This window comes from Rhipicephalus microplus, chromosome X, assembly GCF_043290135.1.
Source record: "Rhipicephalus microplus isolate Deutch F79 chromosome X, USDA_Rmic, whole genome shotgun sequence".
NCBI classification, from domain to species: Eukaryota; Metazoa; Arthropoda; class Arachnida; order Ixodida; family Ixodidae; genus Rhipicephalus; species Rhipicephalus microplus.
This window is the reverse complement of record NC_134710.1, coordinates 4,249,218-4,272,272: the sequence shown is the minus strand read 5'-3', so window position 1 is coordinate 4,272,272 and position 23,055 is coordinate 4,249,218. Positions and strand designations below refer to the sequence as shown.

The following is a 23,055-nucleotide window of genomic DNA, read 5'->3' as shown; positions in this document are numbered from 1 at the left end:
TTTCAATACTTACTTCACAGATGGTATATTTTGAGGGAAAAAGAGTTTTAGATGTCTAAAGCTTCAAACGAGAAAAAATAACAAATTTTGCAAAATCGTCATTTTCGTTCATATTGAGACGCAATTTGCACCATGTGGTAGTTCAATTGAAAATAACATTTATACGTAAATCAAAAAAAAATAAGCATTTATTTTTATATGGCAAATCTAATCATTACGATTTTGTTTTAAGGAAGAAAATAATTTTTGAACTTTCCGATTGGCGCCTCTTTTCCCATTTGGTCATACGGCAGCTGCCGCCTTGAAATTTCGCATTGCCGCCAATGGGAAAGTTCAAAATTGTTTTTCTTCCTTAAAACAAAAATTATGATCATATTTGCCATATAAAAATAACTGCGTATTTCCGTTTGATTTAGCTATAAAGGTGATTTTAATTTGAGCCACCAAGTGGTGCAATTGGCATCTCGATATGGACAAAATTGATGATTTTGCGAAATTCGTTATTTTTTTTCTCGTAGTGTTTAGCGGTTTGAGAGGTCTTAAAATATTTTTTACTAACAATAAATCTTCTGTGGAGTAAGTATTCACTACTCAGATATTTATGCAAAGTGCAGTTTTGTAATATAGAAAATTCAAAACTATCAAATTTTGGCTAAATTCTTGAAGCGTATGTGCCATTAAAATTGCACTAATATTTATGAGCCTCAGCTTACACAATCACATTACTTAACACATATGTAGACCAAATTTGGTATAGAAAGATGTCTTGGTACTTCTAAAATATTTTTTTCCACAAACAACACCCAAGCAACATTGCAGGAAGTTCAGAAGGCAGCCACGTGGCTAAATGTTTTCTGTTCTCTCAGAAATATTCTACCGTTTCACTGTTTTCAATGCAGTAAATCAGTATTTTTTTCCCAAATACATTTGAGATAATCGCTCAAATGGCTGGGACGTTTGGTATGGATTGACCCTGGTGTGTTTCGCTGCACATGGTGTGTACGCTTGCTCTCGTTGCTCAACAGACATGCATTGCCAAGCCTGATAACGTTTTCGTGGTGTGCAAGTGCGCTTGTTGGCGACTTGAGAAGACGATCTTTTTCCGTGTCCGTAAACTGCAGCGTGGACATGTGATGCGCTTTGTGCAGTGGATATTCGAAATCTGTACGGTTGCAAATCAGAATGGTTGGGTGATGCTGCGTGACGAATTGTTGCGGAAAAGGGATTGATATGTGGGGTTAAACGTCCTAAAACCACCATATGATTATGAGAGACGCCGTAGTGGAGGGCTCCAGAAATTTCGACCCCCTGGGGTTTTCTAACGTGAACCGAAATCTGAGCCCATGGGCCTGCAACATTTCCGCCTCCATCAGACATGCAGCCGCCGCAGCCGGGATTCGATCCCGTGACCTGCGGGTCAGCAGCCGAGTACCTTAGCCACTAGACCAGCATGGCGGGGCAATAATACAAATAATTAGAGGGCGAGCTTCTCTTAGGAATAACGGACAACGGTGAGCTGTAATTAAATACGACATGTAACGACAGTATTTGGAAACACTTTCCTGAATAAAGAAAAACAAGGTGCCATAACCATTCACCTGCGAGTAGGAAAACTCGAGCCCCGTCACAGAGAACATGACTTCACCCGCCGTGATGAGCACGTACTGTGGAATCTGGTAGAACATGGAAACACTGTTGGGACGCACAGTCTCGTGCAGAGTGCAGTTGGTCTCCTGCATGCGGAAACATAGCAGAGGTGAGCGAGGCAATAGTTTCGTGATAAGCGCGCGCTTCAGGAGGGCGAAGGTCCTGTCACGTGAATATGCGGGGCTTACTCTGTGCCCCGTGCGCACGCCTATGTGTTTCGTCACAGCAGGCGCTTACCGTAGAGGAGGCCCCCTGCTGCGTGACAGCCAGGCTGTAGTGTCCGCCATTCTTGAGGACCACATCGCACACAGCCACCTCTTTGTTGCCGGAACCCAATAACCGGGTTGTGTACCTGCGAGCAAGTTCGAGCTGCTGGATGCTTCATCATAGGAGCGCAACTGCTGGGGCAAACTTATGGGCAAAAAAGGTTGTCTTGTCACCAAAGAAAGAGACTTAACTGCCAAACCTTCGCACGACATATTAGCGTTGATTGGTGTTTAAAATAAAGGCTTCCACATGCTGTCATCAAAGATGCAGATACTGCTTTTTCGACTACGCAAATAAACACGCAGATGCGCTGTCGCCTACATCAAACTCATCTAGTCAAACGCAAACAGTGGATCATAAACATTTAGCACTTCTCGTAATAACTTCGATCCATGCAACCTCAGCAAGATTTCATCGAGTTGCAGAAAACCGATATTCATCTGAGATTTGGCGTTAGGGTTACTCACCATAACTGACACCTTCGTTACAAAGATAAAGACCAAAAAGAAGAAATAAAAGCTACCATTTATGGCTTAGGATAGCAGGGTGAAAGCTGCAATAGCTGCACCTTGAGTAGCCGCACCATCCCGTGACAATGGAATCATAAAAAATAGCATTATTGGGTTAGCTCAGACAACAATTTGAACTCACAGTGCAAAAACAAACACACACAGACACTGAAAACACCTACATATTTGTTAGACAAAATGAAACATTCAGAAACCATCCTTAAGATTAAGTTTTCGGACATTCACACGTAATGTGTCAGTCATCTGTTAGTTTGAATTTGTTTAGTACATCGGGCAGGCGATGCTGCAGTAGTTGTGGTCCATAGTTTGTACTGCGTGGCCGTCGATTGTAACAATGATCAGTGTGTCCCATTGAACGTGTAGAGGGATTTAGGGTCAAGTGTGCTATTGTGCGTATGTAGCAGCTGTTATCTGGATTAGTGCTGATATAAATATTGTTTCTCCACATTGTTCATAAAAAGTTCAATTGTTAAAATCTGAAATTTTGCAAAAGGCTTACACGCATGTGCCTTGTACGGAATACCTGAAATGGGACCTATTGTATTTTCGTATGATTAAGTTTCGTAATGACTTTTTAGCCCTGGGTACCTGAACTAAATGACAGTAGTGTAAATGGGAAGTAAGTAGAGATTTGTGTATTATAAGTTTTTGCCTTTCTGGTAGTGCTAGTTGATATTTCGAAGTATTTTGACTACTCTAGAAAGCTTATTTCTTACGTAATTTGTGTGGTGCAACCAAGACGTATTTGTGGACGCCCCTCTTGGTGTCTTTGGAAAGGATAACAACTCTATTTGTATAATGTTTGAGTGTAATTAATCAAACAGAATACATCAGGTAGACATTTTTTCTGAAAGTAACCCGTTTAGTTTTAGAACAGTTTAGTCGTTAAGAATTTATTGCTCTCGAAAGGCACAATCAAGCTAATGCATCATTTTCTTGTGATATGGTAATGTCCATATTTGCTCCAGACAAAATTTTGCGTCATCTCTATAAATAACATATTCTGTTCAGGAGAAATGGTGTATACCTGGACACAAGATATTGTGAATGTAGCTCGACGGTGACATCAACAAGCACAAAAAAAAACCTGTACTGTGCACTCTTTCAAATTGCCGTCGATCGAGGAGAGAAACAGCAGGGTGGGCGCACATATATTACATGAGGTACCTCTCGGTCACTCAGTGGTTAACCAGCTTCAATAAAGGTTTCTTTCCTCCTCCGATATTACATTACAAAGTAGGCGGAGGGCTGACCGCTACCGTAGCTCAATGGTAGAGCATCGGGCTCGTTATTCGAAAGTCGCAGGTTCGAATCCCGCTGGCAGCAAGTCATCCTTTTGTGGACTTTTCTTTCTTCACGCTACAATTACTTTTATTACCAGCCCCCTGCCATTATTGTCTGGTAGTTCTCAATATTACAAAGGAAACGAGCCCATAAAATTTACTCTTTCCTATATTCTGTTGAAGTATCTATTTTCTTAATGTATATAAAACATGTGGCAGATTCATAGGATTCGGTAGGACAAGAAAATCAAAAGCATCTTCACTAAAGTAGTATTTACTGTGTCGTGATTGCGAGAGCTTGTACAAGGTCAATTGCTGTTTGGCATCTATATCACTGTTTCACGTGGATGCGCCCGCGTTGACGCCTTGTGCGATCACCAACGCTCATGATTATGATTTACCTGTTGTAGAACTTTTCACCCTATATATGTACCACGGCAGGACCGGTAATGCGTGCGAGCCTTATGGTCTTCGCGATGCGTCTGTTTCCACCGCCCGTTGCAACATCAATTCGTCCTTGCGATCACTATTGCTGTCCATGCAAAAGTAGACGACATCGTACGCCGTCCTTCTTGGCAAGCAGGAAGGTGTTTACAGCGAGAAGGGTCCCTCGCGTTGAGCAACCACGGAGAAACGCTACCATTGCGATCAACTCGATAGGGAAGACTCACACGCTATGCGGCCCTATTCAAAAACGGCTCCATGGGCGCTGTCCTCTCTGGTGGTGGTAATTGTGGTTGTAAGGAAGAGGAAAAAGGCACCTAATTTTTGTATGCCTCAAGGGCGACACGGCGCAATGCCTTATAGGGGTGGGGGGAAGGAGGGATAAAAAGAATAAGAGGAAATAGATGAAGATGCGTTAAACTCGGCGTTAGAAAACGTTGCTTCTTGGAGTAAAACTACAAACATGCAATTAAACCATGACAAAACAGTTTACCTCCGATTGACTCGAAAGAAACACCCCCTTGAATTCTCTTATTGTACTTGTGACCAACCGCTTAAGCAAGTAGATGAACACAAATATCTCGGCGTAACATTAACCAGTACCTTAAGTTGAAACTCTCACATTACTAACATATGCGCTGCCGCTTTCCGTAAACTTTGTTTATTACGACACAAACTCAAAACCGCTCCCTCTGAGGTTAAATACTTAGCATATACTTCTATAATTAGACCGAAACTTGAATATGCCTGCGTTATTTGGTATCCTTACACTAAAACCAATATCGAATGCCTCGAAAGAATTCAAAGAAGGGCCGTCCGCTTTATTTATGGTATGTACGGTCTAACAGACTCCGTTTCTGCCCAGATAGAAAGACATGGTATCCTAACATTAGAATCACGACGTAAATCATTTAGGCTAAAATTACTGTACCAAATAGTTAACCGGAAGCTCTTATTTGATCACAGCCCCTACATTAGTCGCCTGGAAACACGGCGTGGTCGTCATTCACACTCCCTTGCCTTAACTCCGTATTTCTCCAAAACTAATCTCTTCAAATTTTCGTTTTTCCCGCGCACAATCTGTGAGTGGAACAATTTACCGTTTGCCGCCCTGCTGTCGACAGATTCTATTGACGCACATGTTTTCCTGAGGATGTAAAAATGTTTTGCAGTTTTTTTCTTACTTTCAGTCCTATATTGTTTCCCTTTGTTTCCCTTTGCGATTCACGCAATCCCACTTAAATCATCGGTGTTACGATAAGTTTGGTTGCATTATTGTTGTATGTCTGTGAAGACTGAATTATTGTATGCTGTGTGATGTTTGGCTTGATTGCCTTACTGCCTGTACCATTCCTGCTTGGGCTCCATGCCTGCAGCATCTTGTAAATAAATAAGTAAACAAAAGAAATAGAGAGGCAAGCGACGGAAAATAGAAGGAGATAGAAAAGTAGGGATCCGGTCGAAGCAGCCCAAGGATGGGGCACCGCAATGCGAGAGCTTCACGGCGTCAGGAGACCGCAGAGGGCGAACCAGTTGGCGGGAGCTACGCTGTCGTCACAGATCGCGAGGGCACGACTGTCCAGCTTGAATTCCTCCCAGCGAAATCTGCGCAAATTGGCATGACGCTCCAGAAATGCCCTAACTTCGCACTCCCGCTCACCACCCAGCATGGTGGTCTTCCTCCTGTGTATACAGCATATCGAGCGCAACGGAGACTTGCGCTGTGCACTCTCTCAAATTGTCGTCGATCAAGAAGAGAAACGGCGGCGCGTGCACTCCCGAGGGATTTACGCCTGTGCTCACGCACCACACTGCCCTTCAGAGCGACAAAGGTTCGTAGCTCGATCTGAGAACGCGCCCGCCGTTTCTCCACATCATTCGCTTCCGAGACCTTCGGTGACACTGTTGTCAGGTAAACGTTGATGTTGCTATTTTTCTTTTAACTCTTGGCTCGTTCCAATGTCGCCCAAGAGTAGGGTTGCGGTGATCACACCGGCTTTGTTGTGCTCGTAGGAAGCTTCCTACGAGGAAGCTTCCTCGTAGAAGGCTTCCTTCCTATGAGGGGTTGTTTCTCCGGTAGAGGGTCACTAACGGCTTTTCGCGGCGCCGGACAGTCTCCGGGGGAGCTGTACTGTGGAAGCCTAAACAGACGTCGCGGTAGTTTCTTGTGTGTCTTTACTTTATTTTAGATAATTATTCCTTAATTTGACAGCAGTTCACTGGGTGAAACCCGGTGGAGGCCCCCGCGCTTAGATGAACCTGTTTGCATTTGTTCCATCCAGTTTGAGTCGTCAACGGAGACGTTTGTGTCGTCATTTCCGGTTTGGTCTCTGGGTGGTTTCTCGGGATGTTGCCGGAGGAGCCAGGGGAGAGTCGCACGGTGGACGCCGCTATAGAGCAGGTTGCAGCGAGTGCTGCTCAGAGTTGTCCCAATTATGTAGCGTACAAGTGTGTACAACGTCAATGCGAAGCGTTTATTCAAATAAATCAGTTTAGAAAAAGTCTATGAATCTGTTATGTGTACGTGTCGATCCTCCCTCCAGCGGCGACCAAGTAGCTACCAGGACACTACGATACAAAGTGGAGGACGCTTCGTAGTAGCGAAAACCCCCGTACGGTAATGCCCAGCTTGAACAGCCAGAACGGCGTGAACGACCTGGGGAGAATGGCTCACCTTCCAACCGCTCCAACCTCGAGGCCCTTCATCAGGCAGCCAGTCTTCAAAGCGACACCTGAAGAATCCGTATCGGAGTAGGTTACGTGCTACGAGCACTTATGTTCTCTCAACACCTGGGGTGATGATATCAAGGTGAAATTCCTTTATTTGGCTTTGAAAGGCGACGTGAAAAATGGTACACTACGAAAATCATGACCGTCACTCTTATTACATAGGCAGAGTAGACTTCGTTGCTTATATCTAGCTTCACTTGCCACTACGCAGCAGACATAGCCCGCCTGAGACTAGAGAATCGAGTGCAACTGCCAAGTGAGAGCCTGGAGCAGTATTATCTCAACTTACGGCAGCTCTGTGCTCAAGTAATCTCAGTCATGAAAGAGGAAGACTACGTACATCATCTATTGCGTGGACTCCGTGTAGATGCTCCAAAGAAAATGATTCTCAGGAACCTGACAAGTTCTGGAAAATTTTCACTAGTTCTGCAGCGAGTAAATTATGCCGCGCTGATGGCCCGTACCCATTTGACTCCTTTGAACAGCTACCTCCCAACCAACGTTACGCAGCCGTGGTCGGCAGCCATTCCTGGGGAATCAATCATGACACAGCCTTCTCTGGTGAGCGCCTACGTTGGCGAGCAGTGCCAGGACGCCGTGAACACACGCATTTCGGACGCCCAACATAACCGACGCGACGCTGTGAGCAATGTGCAATTGAAGGCCATCGCCGAGTCGATGAATACATTTGCCGATAGGCTGAAAACTGTAGAGGAAGAGGTGTGCCAGTCGCCTGCCCATTGGCCTCCTAGCACATCCCGCGGCGACGATGAACGCCCCCTGTGCTATACTACTGCCATCGCCTCGGGCACCGTCGCGCTGCAGTGTCACAGGCAGTATGAGGACCAGGCGTGGCAGAGAAGGCACGAACAAAGCCGAACATGTGAATGGCATTTTTATTCGGGAAACGGAAATGCGAGGCATAGGGAGCCAGCCTGGCTGTTGAGTCTTCACATTGGCGGAAAACCAATTAATCTATCTACCGGTCAAGACGAACGGAGGAAGTGACGACTATAATCGTCGACACCGGTTCTTCTGTGAGGGTTGTCTCCCTCGATTTCGCGTAGGACATCACTTATGTTCAAGAATTGAGAGAGCATGGAACTTTAATTAGAGGAATTGGAAGAAGTATTTTATCGCCCATTGGGGAAACGGAAATACTTCTTGAATTTGGCGCCGTGCAAATAAGTCAAAAATTTCTAATTGTCAAAGACTGCCCTTACGAGCTGCTAGGTGGGCTCTCATTTTGCCGAGCAGCTTGGTTAGTTATCAATGTTTCTGCGGAGAAACTGCATGTTTTAGGGGAGTTGTTTGATCTGCAGATTGAGTCAAAGGGTGTCACACACGGCGCTGGCCCAGAGAAGTGCTAAGAGGACATACGCCTAGAATCACGAACCAAGGCAGTTGTGCCTGTTCAGATTCCTATCGACGGTGTCCACATTGTCAAGGCAAATATAAATTTGAGAAACGGGTTGAGTGTGGCATGAACTGCGACGAATGTGTAGAGTGGTGTCGGCATTGACCGTGTGGCTTACCCGACTGTGTCGCCAGTAACATTGCATTGCGGCAAAAAGCTTGCCTGGGATACTATTTATGAGTGTACTTGCTTGGGCGAGTTGGTAGCTATTCGTTGTCACCTTATTGCACACTGCTTAATAGATGAACACTTAGGATGAAGGACTGAACATACACAAGCGCAAAATTTCAATGGAGTTTAATGGCCAGACACATGATGTTTTTATGCAATCTTGCATCCCAAGTGCTCGTCGTTTAGGTAGCGTGCAATAAGGTGACAATGAATAGGCTATGTATGATGATCAGCTCGGTGTCGCTGCACCAGACTACACAGATGGTAGCGGTGACTTCGAAGTGGACGTTGGAGAGCTTTTGCGACTTTCCGAAAGAGATGAGCTGTTTTTAATTGTGAATAAGTTCCACCATTTGTTTACTAGAGAACGGAACCTCATTCAAAGAACTGACGTCGCGGAGTATGTCATAAACACATGTGATTCGGCTCCCATTCACCAACATCCCTACCATCATTCCGCCTTTGAGAGGGAGGTTATTATGCGCCAGGTTGACGATATGCTCCGTGGTGGAGTGATCAGAGTCCAACAGTCGATGTTCATTCCCTGTGGTTCTGGCAAAAAATCCGAACGGTGGCTGGCGCTTCTGTATGGATTTCAGAAGAGTCAACACTGTCGAGAAGAGAGACGTGCACCCTTTGCCGACAATCGATGACAATCTGGATGTGCTGCAAGGATCCAGTTACTTCACGACATTAAACGTGACATCACGCTACTGGCAAATCCGAATTCGAGAAGAGGATAAACCGAAAACAGCATTCTCATGTAGATGAGGACTTTACGAATTCAATGTTGTCCCATTCGGCCTTTGTGATGCCCCCCCCCCCTGCACATTACAGAAAATTATTAATAACGTTCTCAGTGGTCTCTCCTGGAGAGTGTGTTAGGCATACTTGGACGACATCGTGATTTTCTCCAAGACCATGGAAGCCCATTTGAAGAATTTCAAAAGTGTATTTTTGGTTTTGATGCGGCTAATTTAAGACTGAATCCCGAGAAGTGCAGCTTCGCCTGACAGGAGATCAAGTATATCGGCCCCATTCTCACGGGCGAAAGCATCCGGCCGGATCCCGATAAAGTGGTAGTGATTGAAAAGTTCCACGAGCTGCGAAACAAGAAAGGCATACAGAGCTTTCTTTGAATCTGTAATTATTATCAGCGATTCATGAGGAATTTCTCTCGTATTTCTCGACCCCTGTCAAATTTGACCAAAGAAGATGTTCCTTTCGTCTGGGATGTATCCTGCGAAGAAGCGATGCAGTCTCTCAAAGAAAAACTGATAACAGCCCCCGTTCTGCGTCAGTTTGAGCCGGAAAAGCCGATGGAGATACACACGGATGCATGTGATTATGGCATCGGCGCCATGCTCGTGCAGAAGATTGGAGCTCAAGAAAGAGTGATCGCCTATGCTAGCTAGCTAGCACCTTAACAAAGCGGAGATAACCTTCAGCACAACCGAGAAGGAATGTCTTGTGGTCGTGTACGCCTATTGACAGTTTGGGCCATACGTTTTTGGTACGAAATTCGCAGTCGTGACTGACCAAGCTAGCCTTGCTTAGCTTATGAAGGTCCAGAATCCAAATGGTCGTCTAATGCGATGGTCTTTCTTGCTGCAGGAATTCAACGTAACGTTGAAGCATCAACAAGGCCTGAAGAATGGAAATGCTGACAAGCTTTCTCACGTTCTTCGTGATTCTGCCCCAGTAAGCAAAGAAATCACATTACCGTTACTAGTTCTGGATCAAGTGGACGTTCGAGAGAGACAGAGGGCAGATCTAAGGATGAAAGAGATCATACAACACCTCGAGCATCCGAACGCTTTTGTTGTCAGAAAAATTAAAAGAATGGCATGGAACTTTCGGTTGATCACTTGTGTAGTGTATCGGAGGGCGAAAGGGTTTCAGGAAGACAACACCAGACTCGTTGTGCCTAAGTGTCTGAGACCAAAGGTTCTGAAGCACTGCCATGACGACACCACGGCAGGCCATCTCGGTGTCAGGCGTACATGGGAAAAAGTACGTTGCTGGTATTTCTGGCCGAAGATGTTCGCATACGGGAGCAAGTATGTTCTCACCTGTCCAGACTGCCAGACAAGAAAGCCACCACCAGCAAACCGATCGGATTTCTCCAACCAATACCTCCAGCAGGGCGGCCATTTGAGCAAATCAGAATAGATTTTCTTGTACCCTTCGTGAAAACTAAGCGCGGCAATCGCTACGTGCTTGTTATGACTGAACTATAGTCAGTCATAACACTTCAACCTATTTCCACTTCGACTTACCGCTTCTACCCATTTTGTGTGGTATACCACACAACATGGGTAGAAGCGGTCGCTTGCCCCACTGCAACGGCCCCTAAGGCAGCCCAGGCTTTTGTCGAGAAAGTGGTCCTACGACATGGAGCTCCGGCGAAGATAATCACTGGCCGAAGAAAGAATGTTATTATAGTAACTTCATTGAATAGATATTCCGAGTAATGGGGAGCGATCACGTCACAATCACCGCCTACTACCCGCAGACGAATGGCTTGTGTGAGAGCTTCAACCATACGCTTGCAGACATGCTCAGTATGTATGTCTCTACAAATCACCGAGATAGGGATGAATTACTTCTTTATGTGGTCTTCAGTTGCAACTCTTCAGAACAAGAGACAACCGGCTTCACTCATTTTTCTTGTTACCTGGCCACGAACTGGCTTTGCCAATTGACGCGAGCCTCAACCTACAACGCTTTCGATGCATACGCAGTGGCACACAGGCTTCGTTTGCCAAGCGCAGCACGAGAGGGACCAGCAAACGAAAAGCAAGAAAGCATACGATGCCCGACAACGGGGCGCTGTGTTTCGACCGGGCCAATTCATCTACGTGTGGACGCCCTCACAAGCGAGGGGCAAAACAACGAAGCTCCTCCACTGCTACCATGGACCAGTTTGCCTCCTTCGAGAAGTCGCGGACTACAACTGGGAGGTCGTAGACCACAGTGGAAGGAAGAGTTACATTGTGAACGTAGCACGTTTGAAACTGTGTCGCACTCGTTCATGTCTAGACGATGATGCGGATGGCGAGAGTGAGAGTGAACGCGAGTGTTCGGCTCGTGTTGACACCACAGTGCCGCAGGGTGGTGCAGCAGTTACGCCAGCGAGTGAGCATGGTCGAAGTGAACATTGGACTAGTGACACCGAGGTCTACTTTGATCCCCGGGCACAATATTGGGACCAGCCAGCCGACACAAAACCGAAAAGACTCTGGACCTGTGACAGTGACAACGACATTTACTATACAGCCTGTGACGTTGAGTAAGTGAGTTGTGTGGAACACCTTTTGAATTCCGTGTGTCGCAGCGTGTGCTTTCATAGTGATATGTGTGCGTCAGAGCTCCAGTTATCATAAAAGTGTGGCGGTTGTCTTTGTCGTCATTTTGTTCTCGCGCTATAACTATCAGTCAGTTAGCAGTTTATGATTTTCTCGTTGCACTGTTTTAAAGCAAGTTTCATTTTGAGCATGCGTATTTCTCCATCTTGTATTAGTGCTTCAGGGTCTTGCAGGTGTACAATGTTTTGTACATTTATTAGGTCGCGGGTCACCTTTAACGCATGTTATAGTTATGTGTCTTTTAATTTATCTGTTTCATTTAAAAAAACGTGACATGTTTTTGCTTTTTCGGGAGTGCACGAAGCATATTATGTTCTTGTGTGTGGCGTTTTAGTTTACTGATCAAGTGTGGGGACACTCTTAGTTCGTATAGAGGAGGTGTCACGTAAACGTCAATGTAGCTATTTTTTTAACTTTTGGCTCGTTCCAATGTCGCCCAAGAGTAGGGTTGCGGTGGTCGAACCGGCTTTGTTGTGCTCGTAGGAAGCTTCCTACGTGGAAGCTTCCTCGTAGAAGGCTTCCTTCCTATGAGGGGTTGTTTCTCAGGTAGAGGGTCACTAACGGCTTTCCACGGCGCCGGGAAGTCGGCGGGGGAGCTGCAGTGTGGAAGCCTAAACAGACGTCGCGGTAGTTTTCTGTGTGTGTTTGCTTTATTTTAGATATTTATTCCTTAAGTTGACAGCAGTTCTCTGGGTGAAACGCGGTGGAGGCCCCCGCGCTTAGATGTACCTGTTTGCATTTGTTCCATCCAGTTTGAGTCGTCAACGGAGGCGTTTGTGTCGTCCTTTCCGGTTTGGTCTCCGGGTGGGCTCTCGGGAGGCTGCCGGAGGAGCCGGGGGAGAGTCGCACGGTGGACGCCGCTATAGAGCACGTTGCAGCGAGTGATGCTCAGTGTTGTCCCAGTTATGTAGCGTACAAGTGTGTACAACGTCAATCAGAAGTGTTTTAGCCAAATTGATCAGTTCAGGAGGAAGTCTATGGATCTTTTGTGGGTACGTGTCAATCCTCTCTCCGGCGGCGACCAAGTAGCGACCAGAACACTACGCTACACTGCGCTCGAAGTAGCTGAGCGGCGAAACACTGCGGGTGCATGCTGCTCTACACCGACGACCAGCCTTGACATGCTAACAGGAAGAAAACGTAGGTAGAGTACTAAAGTGCTTATTTGGGCCGGTTGGTACATGGTCAACGAAGTGAAAAAACAGCGCGTAACACAGGACACAGGACAGAGAAGAGACGGAGAACACAGGACACAGGACAGAGAAGAGACGGACAGCGCCTCGTCCGTCTCTTCTCTGTCCTGTGTCCTGTGTTACGCGCTGTTTTTTCACTTCGTAGGTAGAGTGACCCAGAGCTAAACAGCTCCGTTACTGGCTCTCCAGAGAGAGTGACAACTTGTACTCTCTCTACAGGCAGTAATTTCACTCTCTTTTGTGAACAGCTTCACTCCTTATGGCAGTGAAGTGTCTGTTTTATTCCTGCAAACCGCGAGAGAGTTCAAAGCCTGGTTTACTCTTTTACCGTTTGATAGCTTGTTTCAGAGATTGTTTTACTCGCCCTCCTGTGGACAATACAGGCATGTGAAGGCACACATCATCTGGAGGCTCGCGAAACGGGAGCCCTCACATCTACTTCGGCTCCGTACCGACTCGTCCTTAACGACGACGGCCTGATGTTCACAACGCTTGGACTTGCACGTAGAGAGGAAAAAAACGAAAGTCCACCGACTATAGCCAACTGTACATATCCACTATTGCAATATTTTTTGTCACTGACACCTTGGAGACTCGTAAGGCCAGCGGCACAAATTTTCGCCCTGACATCCATGCTATAGACACAGCTTTTTGAAGCAGCCAGATCACGTGTAACCCACCCGGCGCCTTCAAATATTCTGAATCTGGATCATCCAAGCTATGCAATTAAAACCACCATCTGTGTACTTACCTGCCTGAGAGAACTTTGTTATGACGTTCTATACAACATTTGTGAGGCCACGCAGCAGCGTTCTTTTCTTGTCTGCCAAGGAGGCTTTAATAGCGATAAGTAAAAGCGAGAAATCACAGGAAAACATACCGCAGTGAATGACCTGATAACTGTAGTGGTGGTAGTGACCACCTATACCACTCTCTAGTTAATTAAATGCAAGCAGCTTGAACATTCTAAGTGCTGACAATGCTCATGCTTCGACTAAGCATGTTTACTATTTGGCGTGGGCGGAAATTTGTTGAATATTGCAGACAACGCCGGTTGCATCTAGGACTTAGGTACCATCATGAGGGATTAGGGTGTCCCACTGAAAGGACGAATACGGAACAGCTGTGGTGTTGGTCTCATTTCCTTACAAAGGAGCTGAAAAGATAAATCCATTCAGTTTTGTATCTGTGACTGTTGGTCAATCGAGATAGAAAAATTTATTGAAATAAAAGTCACAGCTTTGCCGAAAAGGCGAAGCAATGAACGCGATAGCAACAAATTCGAAGGTCACGCGAAGAATGGCAAGCAAACTGCCCCGCGTTTCTCACGCACAAATGACGCACAAAACGTACTCACAGATACAGATGAACGTGAATAAGCGTCTCAGTTGTTATTTTGCTGTGTCTGAAAACATTCCCTTTTCACAAACGGAGACTGTGCGACGAGTGCAGTGACCTTTGTGCGCCTGGTAACTAGAACGGAATAGTTCCAGTGAAAGCCCAAGGTTTACGATGGTTTCCCCCACAAGATAATGAGCGCACGCGAGAGCGTCCCCTCTCCGCGGGGAAAAGAACGCGTAGGGGATGAGAGAGCGCGCCGCCGCGTCATGACGATCTGGCGACGCGCGTTCCTTGCACCATCTCGCTGGTAATTGCTGAAAACACGATAGTAGCTCCCCCGAGATGCCCATCATCAGCGGTAAGTGGTAGATATAAATAGCTTGCCGTTTGAACGTTGAAGGAAGTGCTTCTTTGTGGCTCAGTGGTTAATGGCTCACACTTACACTTCACAGGTAGGGGGTTCGATGCCACGCGCCAGAGTCCTTTTCTGGATTATTTTTCTCTCTTACGTTTTCTTATATACAGATACTTATACATATACTGAGAATGACGCTGGCGGCAAAATCTAGCCTACAGTGTCCATATAATTGCTATCACAATAATAAATGGCTGTGGATTAGCTAGGCCTCGATATGCCAGCGAAAGATTCAATAGGAAACACCAGGCCCCTTAACAACCACTAGAAACTCGTGCTCCTTTGCTAGCAGATGCGCTCGCTCGTTGCAATCTCACCGCTGAGGAAGAGCATCCAGAGAAGTAGGCATAAGCCAGCCAATACGTTCACTTGAACAACCGCAACGTCAGTAATAATTTCGCGTGGCTTGCCGCTCTACGCCGTGATTGATAGCGAAACTCGCTCAACTAGGCTAGTAAATTTTTCGCTTTAAAGAATTATAAACCAAATAACCTGATTTTATGCTAATAACAAGTTTTTATTATTCTGTGTAGCGGGAGGGAAAGTTTTGGGTCCTGGCGACACGGGCCCGTTGAACCCTGGCCTCTCAAGAGGCCTGCCGCATGCGCCACAGCGTTCTGGTGCATAAGGAAGACAAAATGACAAGGGAGAGGGTGCCATAATTTTGCGGCGCACGCCCCCGTGACGTAGAACGCCGTTGGGAACCTGCCGCCACAGCCCGGGCTTGAGTTCACGTTGCGGTCTGGGTCCTCGATGAAGCGAGGACGAAACATGTCTCCATAGGACATTGCGCTTTCTCTACTGCTAGGGTTCGCGACGGGTCACGGCGAACCTCTCACGCAAGAAAGCAAGCGTACATAAGCGTCGCACATCCCTGGCTTTCTCATCCCTGAAGAAAAAGCCACTCTGTCTTCAAAACATTAGGTTTCTGAATACAATTTTGGTTGGAAGTTTCTTCTAATTGCCTCATTCCTATCCTCATTCCCATGAAAACCGTAGACATGCCTGAAAGTACTGAAATACGGGCAGTAATACCAAACATCACACCTTCCTTTTCACGACCGCGCGGCAAGCAATAATGACGCTTGTATCTTCTGCGAGCGGAAACCGAACGCCAGTGGTGTTTCAGGGGCTTTGTGTTCCGGCTTCGTAAACATGCAGTCCCGTAATATGTCCCCTCGCTCTTCGGCAAGTTATCACAAGCAATTGTGCCGGTGGCAGTTCTGCACTGACCTTTGCAAACACCTGGGTATTCTCATTGTCAGGAGCCGAGTGCCACCCTACCCATATGAGCACCCCTCGACGACATGGGATAAATAAAATGAATATATTTGTTGGCTTTTACCACCCCAAATCGAGAAGTGCAACCTCGCCTTTGGCTCCTGTATTTATTCGCATCTATCTCAAATATTCGCTCAGGGTCGACGCTGCTTATGCGCTCAATATTGAAAATGCCGCCAGAGATGGTCGATTAAAATACTGGATCGATGAATCATTTGCTTATATAGCCTCTAGTTGATTTTTTGCTTCTGATGTTATGTTTCATTCGAATATTTTGATTAATCGTCATTTTTGATGGGTTCTTTTACCCTTCCGGCCCTGGCGTCGTCAACTGACGACACCACACAAGATCTCCTAGAAACTCGAAAACAAAACCAAAGCCACTCATTCTTGGAAAAGTATTGTATGAGATAGCCCCATTGCTATCGACTGCACCGTTGTTTTGTTTTTGCGACGCCATAAAGAAGAAGTTGGATTAAAGTCATGGGTGATGACGAGGCGAGGAAGCATGAAGGCGGCGTTTTCGGGTGAAGTCCTGAAGGTGATCAAAGAGCTTACACACTGTCAAATACTATATGTTGGTTCATATTTGGTGTACTCTGGGGCATAGCAGGAATAAATTTTCCATTTCTGGTATTTAATGACTACAGTTCAATGATGACCTAATTTTATGTCATATATGTAAATCCAGAAATACACCGCTGAAAAATTTTTCTGTTTTTGTCTCAGGCCCTAACTATTAGCGAATTACGTACTAAAAGTGGCTCTGACAAAAACAAGAGTTCCAGAGCTGAAACAGTTAAAAAAGCTATCCAGTTGTTTGAGAAGGATGATTTGCATTTAATCTCAACCGAAAAATCTTAAATCTGCAAGACATTACATGCGAACACGTGCGAGTTGGCAGAAATCTGCACTTTAGGTCATTGAACACAGGAGAACCATCACCTTTGGAAATGTCACGGATTGAAAGATGCGTGACAATCATCCATGAACCATTCAGCCACAGGCCGTATTTTCTTGAGGTCTGCCTATTCAAGTGCACCGAAATCAGACACGTTTTCGGCACCCCGCTGGTTGTAAAGGGCCACCGGAAACATGCAACGTGGAAAACGATTCCCGCGAACGGCAAAGCAGAGATGAGGAGATGGTTTTACAAAATTCGCTAACACGGTGTATAGTTGATGGGAAATATTGAATATATATATATATATGAAACATACAGGGGTTTGTTCAATTTCCCCCCTAACCGACAATATCATGCTCTAAATAGCATTCCGTATTATTCTCGACTAGACTTGTTTTTGACAGTTATTTTTTTCTTACGATCCAGTGTTGCGATGCTGTAACCAAAAATGCATGCACGTTAATGCCTAGTTGGGGAATTTCTTACTGCTAATGCACTGTTTCTATACGTATGTAATAGAAAACCTGGGTGTTAATATATGTGACTGACTTCGTACCTCCCCGGTGGCAGGCCAGTAGCGTTGGTGAACGACGATGCCGCGTTGGGGTGCACAGGCGCCACTGAGTACACCTTCCCCGGCGAGTCCCCCACAAACACGACGGCCGCGACAGGCTCCTGGAGCGTGTACGCGACCAGCAGTTGGCTGTTGTGGCTGTTGGGCGATTTGCCGCTGGGCACCTGGGGAGGAGGAGGCACACATTGCAAAAGGCCGGCGAAAGTGATCGCGCCGCCTCACCAGGACGGGCAGCACCGCTTGCTCGCTGCTCTCCAGCAGGATGACCTGCGCGGAGGTGGTCGCCTGGAGTTGCGCTGCCGTGAGGTTGCACGGCGGCGCCGCTAACACGTTGAGTGTGTCTCGCGCCTGCACCTGAGGCTCGTTCAGCGCCTGCGTGTAGAAAGTGCAATAATCTTAAAATTAAAAGAGGGGCCACTGAAATGACGTACCGGTTCCCCCTTCTTCACAGTGATCATCAAGGATAAGCAAGTTACCTTTTGCACACTCTTCAAACAATAGCTATTAGTATTTGTGGAAAACTTCAATGAGTCGTTCGAGATGTGTTCTATATCTATTTCAGTCAAATCAGCGGGCTGAAAAAAGATTGTCAGCTCCCACGTACACTAGGAATCGATGACATGCGAAGCACGAGTGAGGAAGGTTGATATGTCACATTAAATATAGCACATTGAGGTGGACGTAAATTATCCAATAGACAACTTCTATGTCATAATTATCATGTTTGCGCCGGGTATTTGTGTTCGCCGTTCATTCAAGTCACGTAATACCAAGTTTGGTATATGACAAGCTAGCGAAATGGCCGCGAGCACGCTATGAGCGTAGCATATAATCATGTTTTACTTGACATGAATGTCGTGATTATCATGTTTATCATATACAGCTAGCGAAACGGCCGCGAGCGTACTATGAGCACCACATGTACTCATGTTCTTACATGACATGCATGTAATCATTATCATGTTCGGACGGGCTATTTACCTTCGTCATCCATTCACGTCACGTAACACCAAATTTGGTAAGTGAGGCTAGCGAAACGACCACGAGCGCATCATGCGTGCGACATGCAATCATGTTCTTCAATGACACGCACGCCATCATTATCATGTTTGGACGTGCCATTCACTTTCGCCGTCCGTTGACGTCACGTAATAACAAATTTGGTATATGACAGGCTAGCGGAACGACCGCGAGCGCATCATTAGCGTGGCATGTAGTCATGTTCTTACATGACATGCACGTCATCATTATCATGTTTGGACGTTCCTCTTACTTTCGCCGTCCGTTTCTGTCACGTAATACCAAACATGGTATAGGTAAGAAGCTAGCATAATGGCCGTGAGCGCGCTATGAGCGAGGAATGTTCTTACATGGCATGCATGTCATGATTTTCACGTTAGGGCCTGTCACTTATGTTCGCCATGCAGTCATGTCGTAGCATGTCAATTTTGCAATGTCATGTGAACGTAACTACTGCAAGAGCAACAAGACCATTATATGTAAATCATAACATTCGAGACATACATGTCATGATTTTCATGCTATGACTGGTGACTTATGCTCGTCATTCAAGCATGTTATGCCATACCACTTTTGGTATAGATATTATCGGAACGACCAGGAGAACTAAAAGTTGAAGGCGGTTAGAGACGGCCAATGTCAGCAAAGTTCGCTAAATAATGCTTCGCAATTAAAAGGTTCTTCCTCTCGTATGTCAGTCCTGCAGAAGAGACAATGAATGGGAAGAGACAATGAATGGGAAGGTCATTCGTCGACCTGATCCATTGTTTCAACCACCTGCCCGACATCCTTCACGACAAATGTTACAAATCACCTGTGCTGCGAAAATTAATGTGTTGAAATGTTACCTTTTCCTGTGTATTCACCCCTTATGTAATGCCCCCCAGTGGGGTCCTTGAGGAAATAAAAATGAAATGAAATAAAGTGAAATGCGGCACTGATGATGATGATGATGAAAACTTTATTACTCCCAAAAGAGGGGACCAGCCGAGAGGTCGGTTACGCTGCTTAGAGGAGTCAGCGGGGATCCCTTGGGACACCGCGGCCTCCTATGCGCGTGAGATTACCCGGCGTTGCTGTGCCGAGTCAGTGATATGCAGAAGAGACTCCAATGTATATTCTGGGTGAGATGCGTCTGTACTTTCTCCGCTCTCTCTTCACGCGGTATTAGACTGTGCTCTTATCTCTGGAAGGGTTTTCCTCGAACGGCTCGTCTCGGGCACTCCGTGGCTTTGGTTACGTGAGCTTCCTACAAGCAAGCTCGGCTTGAAGGTCGCTGAGCGGTGACGCACGGTCCGAATATGAAGGAAGAGATTTGAGGCGACAGTGGTGGCCTGTTCCCCATTATTTTAACGTGTAAAGGTGCCAGGGCTACAACAGAGATATATCTCGGGAGTAGTATGCAAACCCATTGTCACTTAAGGTTTCTATTAGAGGGCACCAGCGCATACATTGTGAAAAAGAAAAGTCACAGCTTTGCCACAAAGGCGAAGCAATGAACGCGATAGCAACAATTTGAAAGGTCACGAGCAGAATGGAAAGCAGATCGAAACATTTCTCGTGTTTCTCGCGCACAAATTAAGCACGAAACGTACTCACAGGTACAGATGCCCGCGAATAAGCGTCTCATTTGTTACTTCGATGAGTCTGAAAAACGCGCACTTTTCACGAACGGAGACTGCAGTGGTTGCAGTGACCTTTGAGCCTCCGGTAATTACAGCAGAATCGTTCCACGTAATGCCAGAGGCCAGCCAAGGCGTACGATCCTCCCCTCTTCCCCACCGCGAGATAAGGGCGCGCGAGGGAGCGTCGCTCCCCTTCTCTAAACCGGGCAAAGTACGTGTAGCAGATTAGAGCGGGCGCCACTGCACGATGTGGTGACGTGCACTCATTGCGCCATCTTTCTGGTAATGCCGAAAGCACAGCAGCGGTAAGTGGTAGATATAAATAGCTTGCCGTTTGAACGATGAAGGACGTTCGCTGGGGTGGCTGAGTGGTTAACGCATCGCTTTCACGACGCAGAGGTCCCACGTTCAATTCCGCGTGCCGGAGTGCTGTTCTCTGAATTTTTTTCGTTCTTGCTTTTCATATATATAGATACGTGTACATATACGGTGAATGACATCGACGCCGACTCATCATGTAACTCATCAGACGAGATGAGCACTAATTATGCTCATCTCGTCTACCGCGTCTAAGCCGGCGTTTCCAAACCATCCCGCAGAAACAGGCAGTAGATGATGAAATAACACTGGTCAACAGAACACCGTCGTACGCGTGCTCGGGAGTTGGTCTTGTTTGGGCACGAGACCTCTTGATCGGATGTCGTAGAGAGTAGGGGAGAAATTTGGCTTGCGAAGGGTATAGGCGGGGCAAGCGGTGAGGGTTTTGAGCTCGCCTGCTCACATCTTCCTTTCGCGCCACTTAGAAAAAAAAAGAAAGGAAAAGAGAAAAATCAGCTTTCTCGGCTCGTAATGAACTGGAAGAAAAAATTTTGCTGTATAACGCTTTTGATCCGACACACAACTTTCACGGTCTCACTAAAACTTGTTATTGGGCCTGGTGTTGCCCTTTAAGCTGATAAATGAAAATATGATGGTTATAAACCTAAAGCAGCGTAATAAAAAATGCAGTGTGGGCAGCTGTAATGAGCACAAGCTTTATTGTTCAGCAGTGTGGCAAACAGCGATAGAATAAAGAACATAAAACTCCTTTGAAATCAGGTCATTAGGAAGAGACCTAATGATCAGTTTAAAAATCACAGAATTGAGCTGACAGCTTGGCCACAAATGACAGTTGTGTAAACTACAACATAATACAAAATTTATGGGAGACAGACGTAGAAAAACAATTTGACCACCAATTTGTAAACGCTACTTTGTACAACTTTTGGCATCAGTTAAATAACAGATGCTCGAGCGGATGTAGTTTGCGCAGCTGTGGTTTCCGCGTTAGCTGCAGAAGTAAGTGTTGGTAAATTTGGTGCCCAGGTGTTTCATGCGACTTTGCACCAAATAAGTAAAAAAAAAACACGGGACCTAACACAGCTCTTTTTTTCGTGTTTGGTATAACAGGCTCTTTTTTTTTTAGATACGATTGTTTCGCGACAGATATCTCTTCATTCGGTCCAACGTGGTTGCCACACGGTATTTATGTGCTCTATAGGTGTATTCCAACTTGAAAACTGGAGTTAGACTGGCGTAGAAGTTTGTCTGGAAATAGCATTACAGGTCAGGCGAGTCGGTACGAGTCCACGCTATATACGGTTGCACACACGAAAGCCCAGATTCATGTTAACCCACACCTGTGCAATCGTAATCTAATGTAACCGATGTATGGAAGCTTGCATTACGTCCCTATGTAACAGCGATAGAGACAGCATTGCAAAGCACTGTACTCACAATTCATGATGAACGCATCACTCAATTGATTTGGGTCAGCCAACGTTTCTTTCGCGTGTGGCCCTGACCGAGGAAAACGTTCTCAAGGCATTCCCACTGTAGTGTGCAACGCAACGGCCTGTCATGCGAGCAGCCGCTGACGCAGCGTCCCAGAAAACGTAGAATTTACGGCGCCAAGTTCCATTCGTCGAAATGCACAGGTGTAGAACGGGTAACAATTGTTCGACGGTCGTCTAAGGTTGTGTGAGTGGAGGTAAACCTGCAACCACTTGAACATGACGGCACTGTCGTTGACCACGTTGAGCCAGTTCAGTTGAGAATCAAAATTACGACACAAGTTGGCAACGACGGCAACCGTCAAAAAGTTGCAGGCGTGAGCATGTAACCTTTCAAAGGCTGACATCACCCTAAAACCTGGCGGGACGCTTGTGTATACGAATGCTCCCTCCCATAACAGCCGACGCGACAGCTTCAAGAGGGCGTAACTCCATCGCAACGGCTACCGCTTTGCGAGTGTACGGCGCTTGGTATTTTATTATCTTGCATAAAGGCCTTTGATATATTGCTATGTTTCCCTAATGCGTACAGACGAGGTTATTAACAGGAGTTAGGCACTTTGTCGACATGCGATTACCTCGGCCCAATAAAGCTGTCCCAACCATTCCCCTTCCAAATAGGGTTGCTTTGTGTGCGCGCGGTAAAAATATTGCCTGCTGCCGCTCTGCGTTCACATTCGCGCGTCGTTCATCACGACACTTTCGATAATAAAGGCAGCAATGTAATGGGAATGGAAGTGCTGCAATGCCCGATAAGCGGTCCTCACACATTGATAGCATTTCGTAAATGCGACATCTATACATGGTCCACAAGTCTCGCACGTGTCATCACAGGACAGCTATCTAGCAACTATTGTAGACGTGTGATTTACCCCGTGCATTTGCATGCAGAAAAGTGCGAAGAAACTGCAATGCTCACGTTTTCGTCCTTCTTTGCACACTCAATCTGACTCTTGGTTTGAATGTCGAAGCTTGTTGTCGCAAGTGTCATTACGAGTTGCGATATCACGAAA

General features: G+C 46.1%; 1 protein-coding gene and 1 long non-coding RNA gene across 7 annotated transcripts in view; one reads left to right on the top strand and one right to left on the bottom strand.

Moving 5' to 3' along the window:
- LOC119175625 (solute carrier family 15 member 1) overlaps positions 1-23,055 on the bottom strand; it is a 441,245-nt gene that overhangs the window by 24,016 nt on the left and 394,174 nt on the right. For all 6 annotated transcript variants that reach the window (XM_037426528.2, XM_075881704.1, XM_075881703.1 and 3 more), the window contains 4 exons: positions 17,788-17,937; positions 17,548-17,729; positions 1,885-1,999; positions 1,599-1,733 (listed from right to left, as the gene is read on the bottom strand). In XM_037426528.2, the coding sequence (XP_037282425.2) occupies positions 1,599-1,733; positions 1,885-1,999; positions 17,548-17,729; positions 17,788-17,937 (582 nt within the window). The remainder of the gene's footprint in view (positions 1-1,598; positions 1,734-1,884; positions 2,000-17,547; positions 17,730-17,787; positions 17,938-23,055) is intronic.
- LOC142777370 (uncharacterized) overlaps positions 1-23,055 on the top strand; it is a 104,077-nt gene that overhangs the window by 62,055 nt on the left and 18,967 nt on the right. The gene's annotated exons all lie outside the window — the stretch shown is intronic.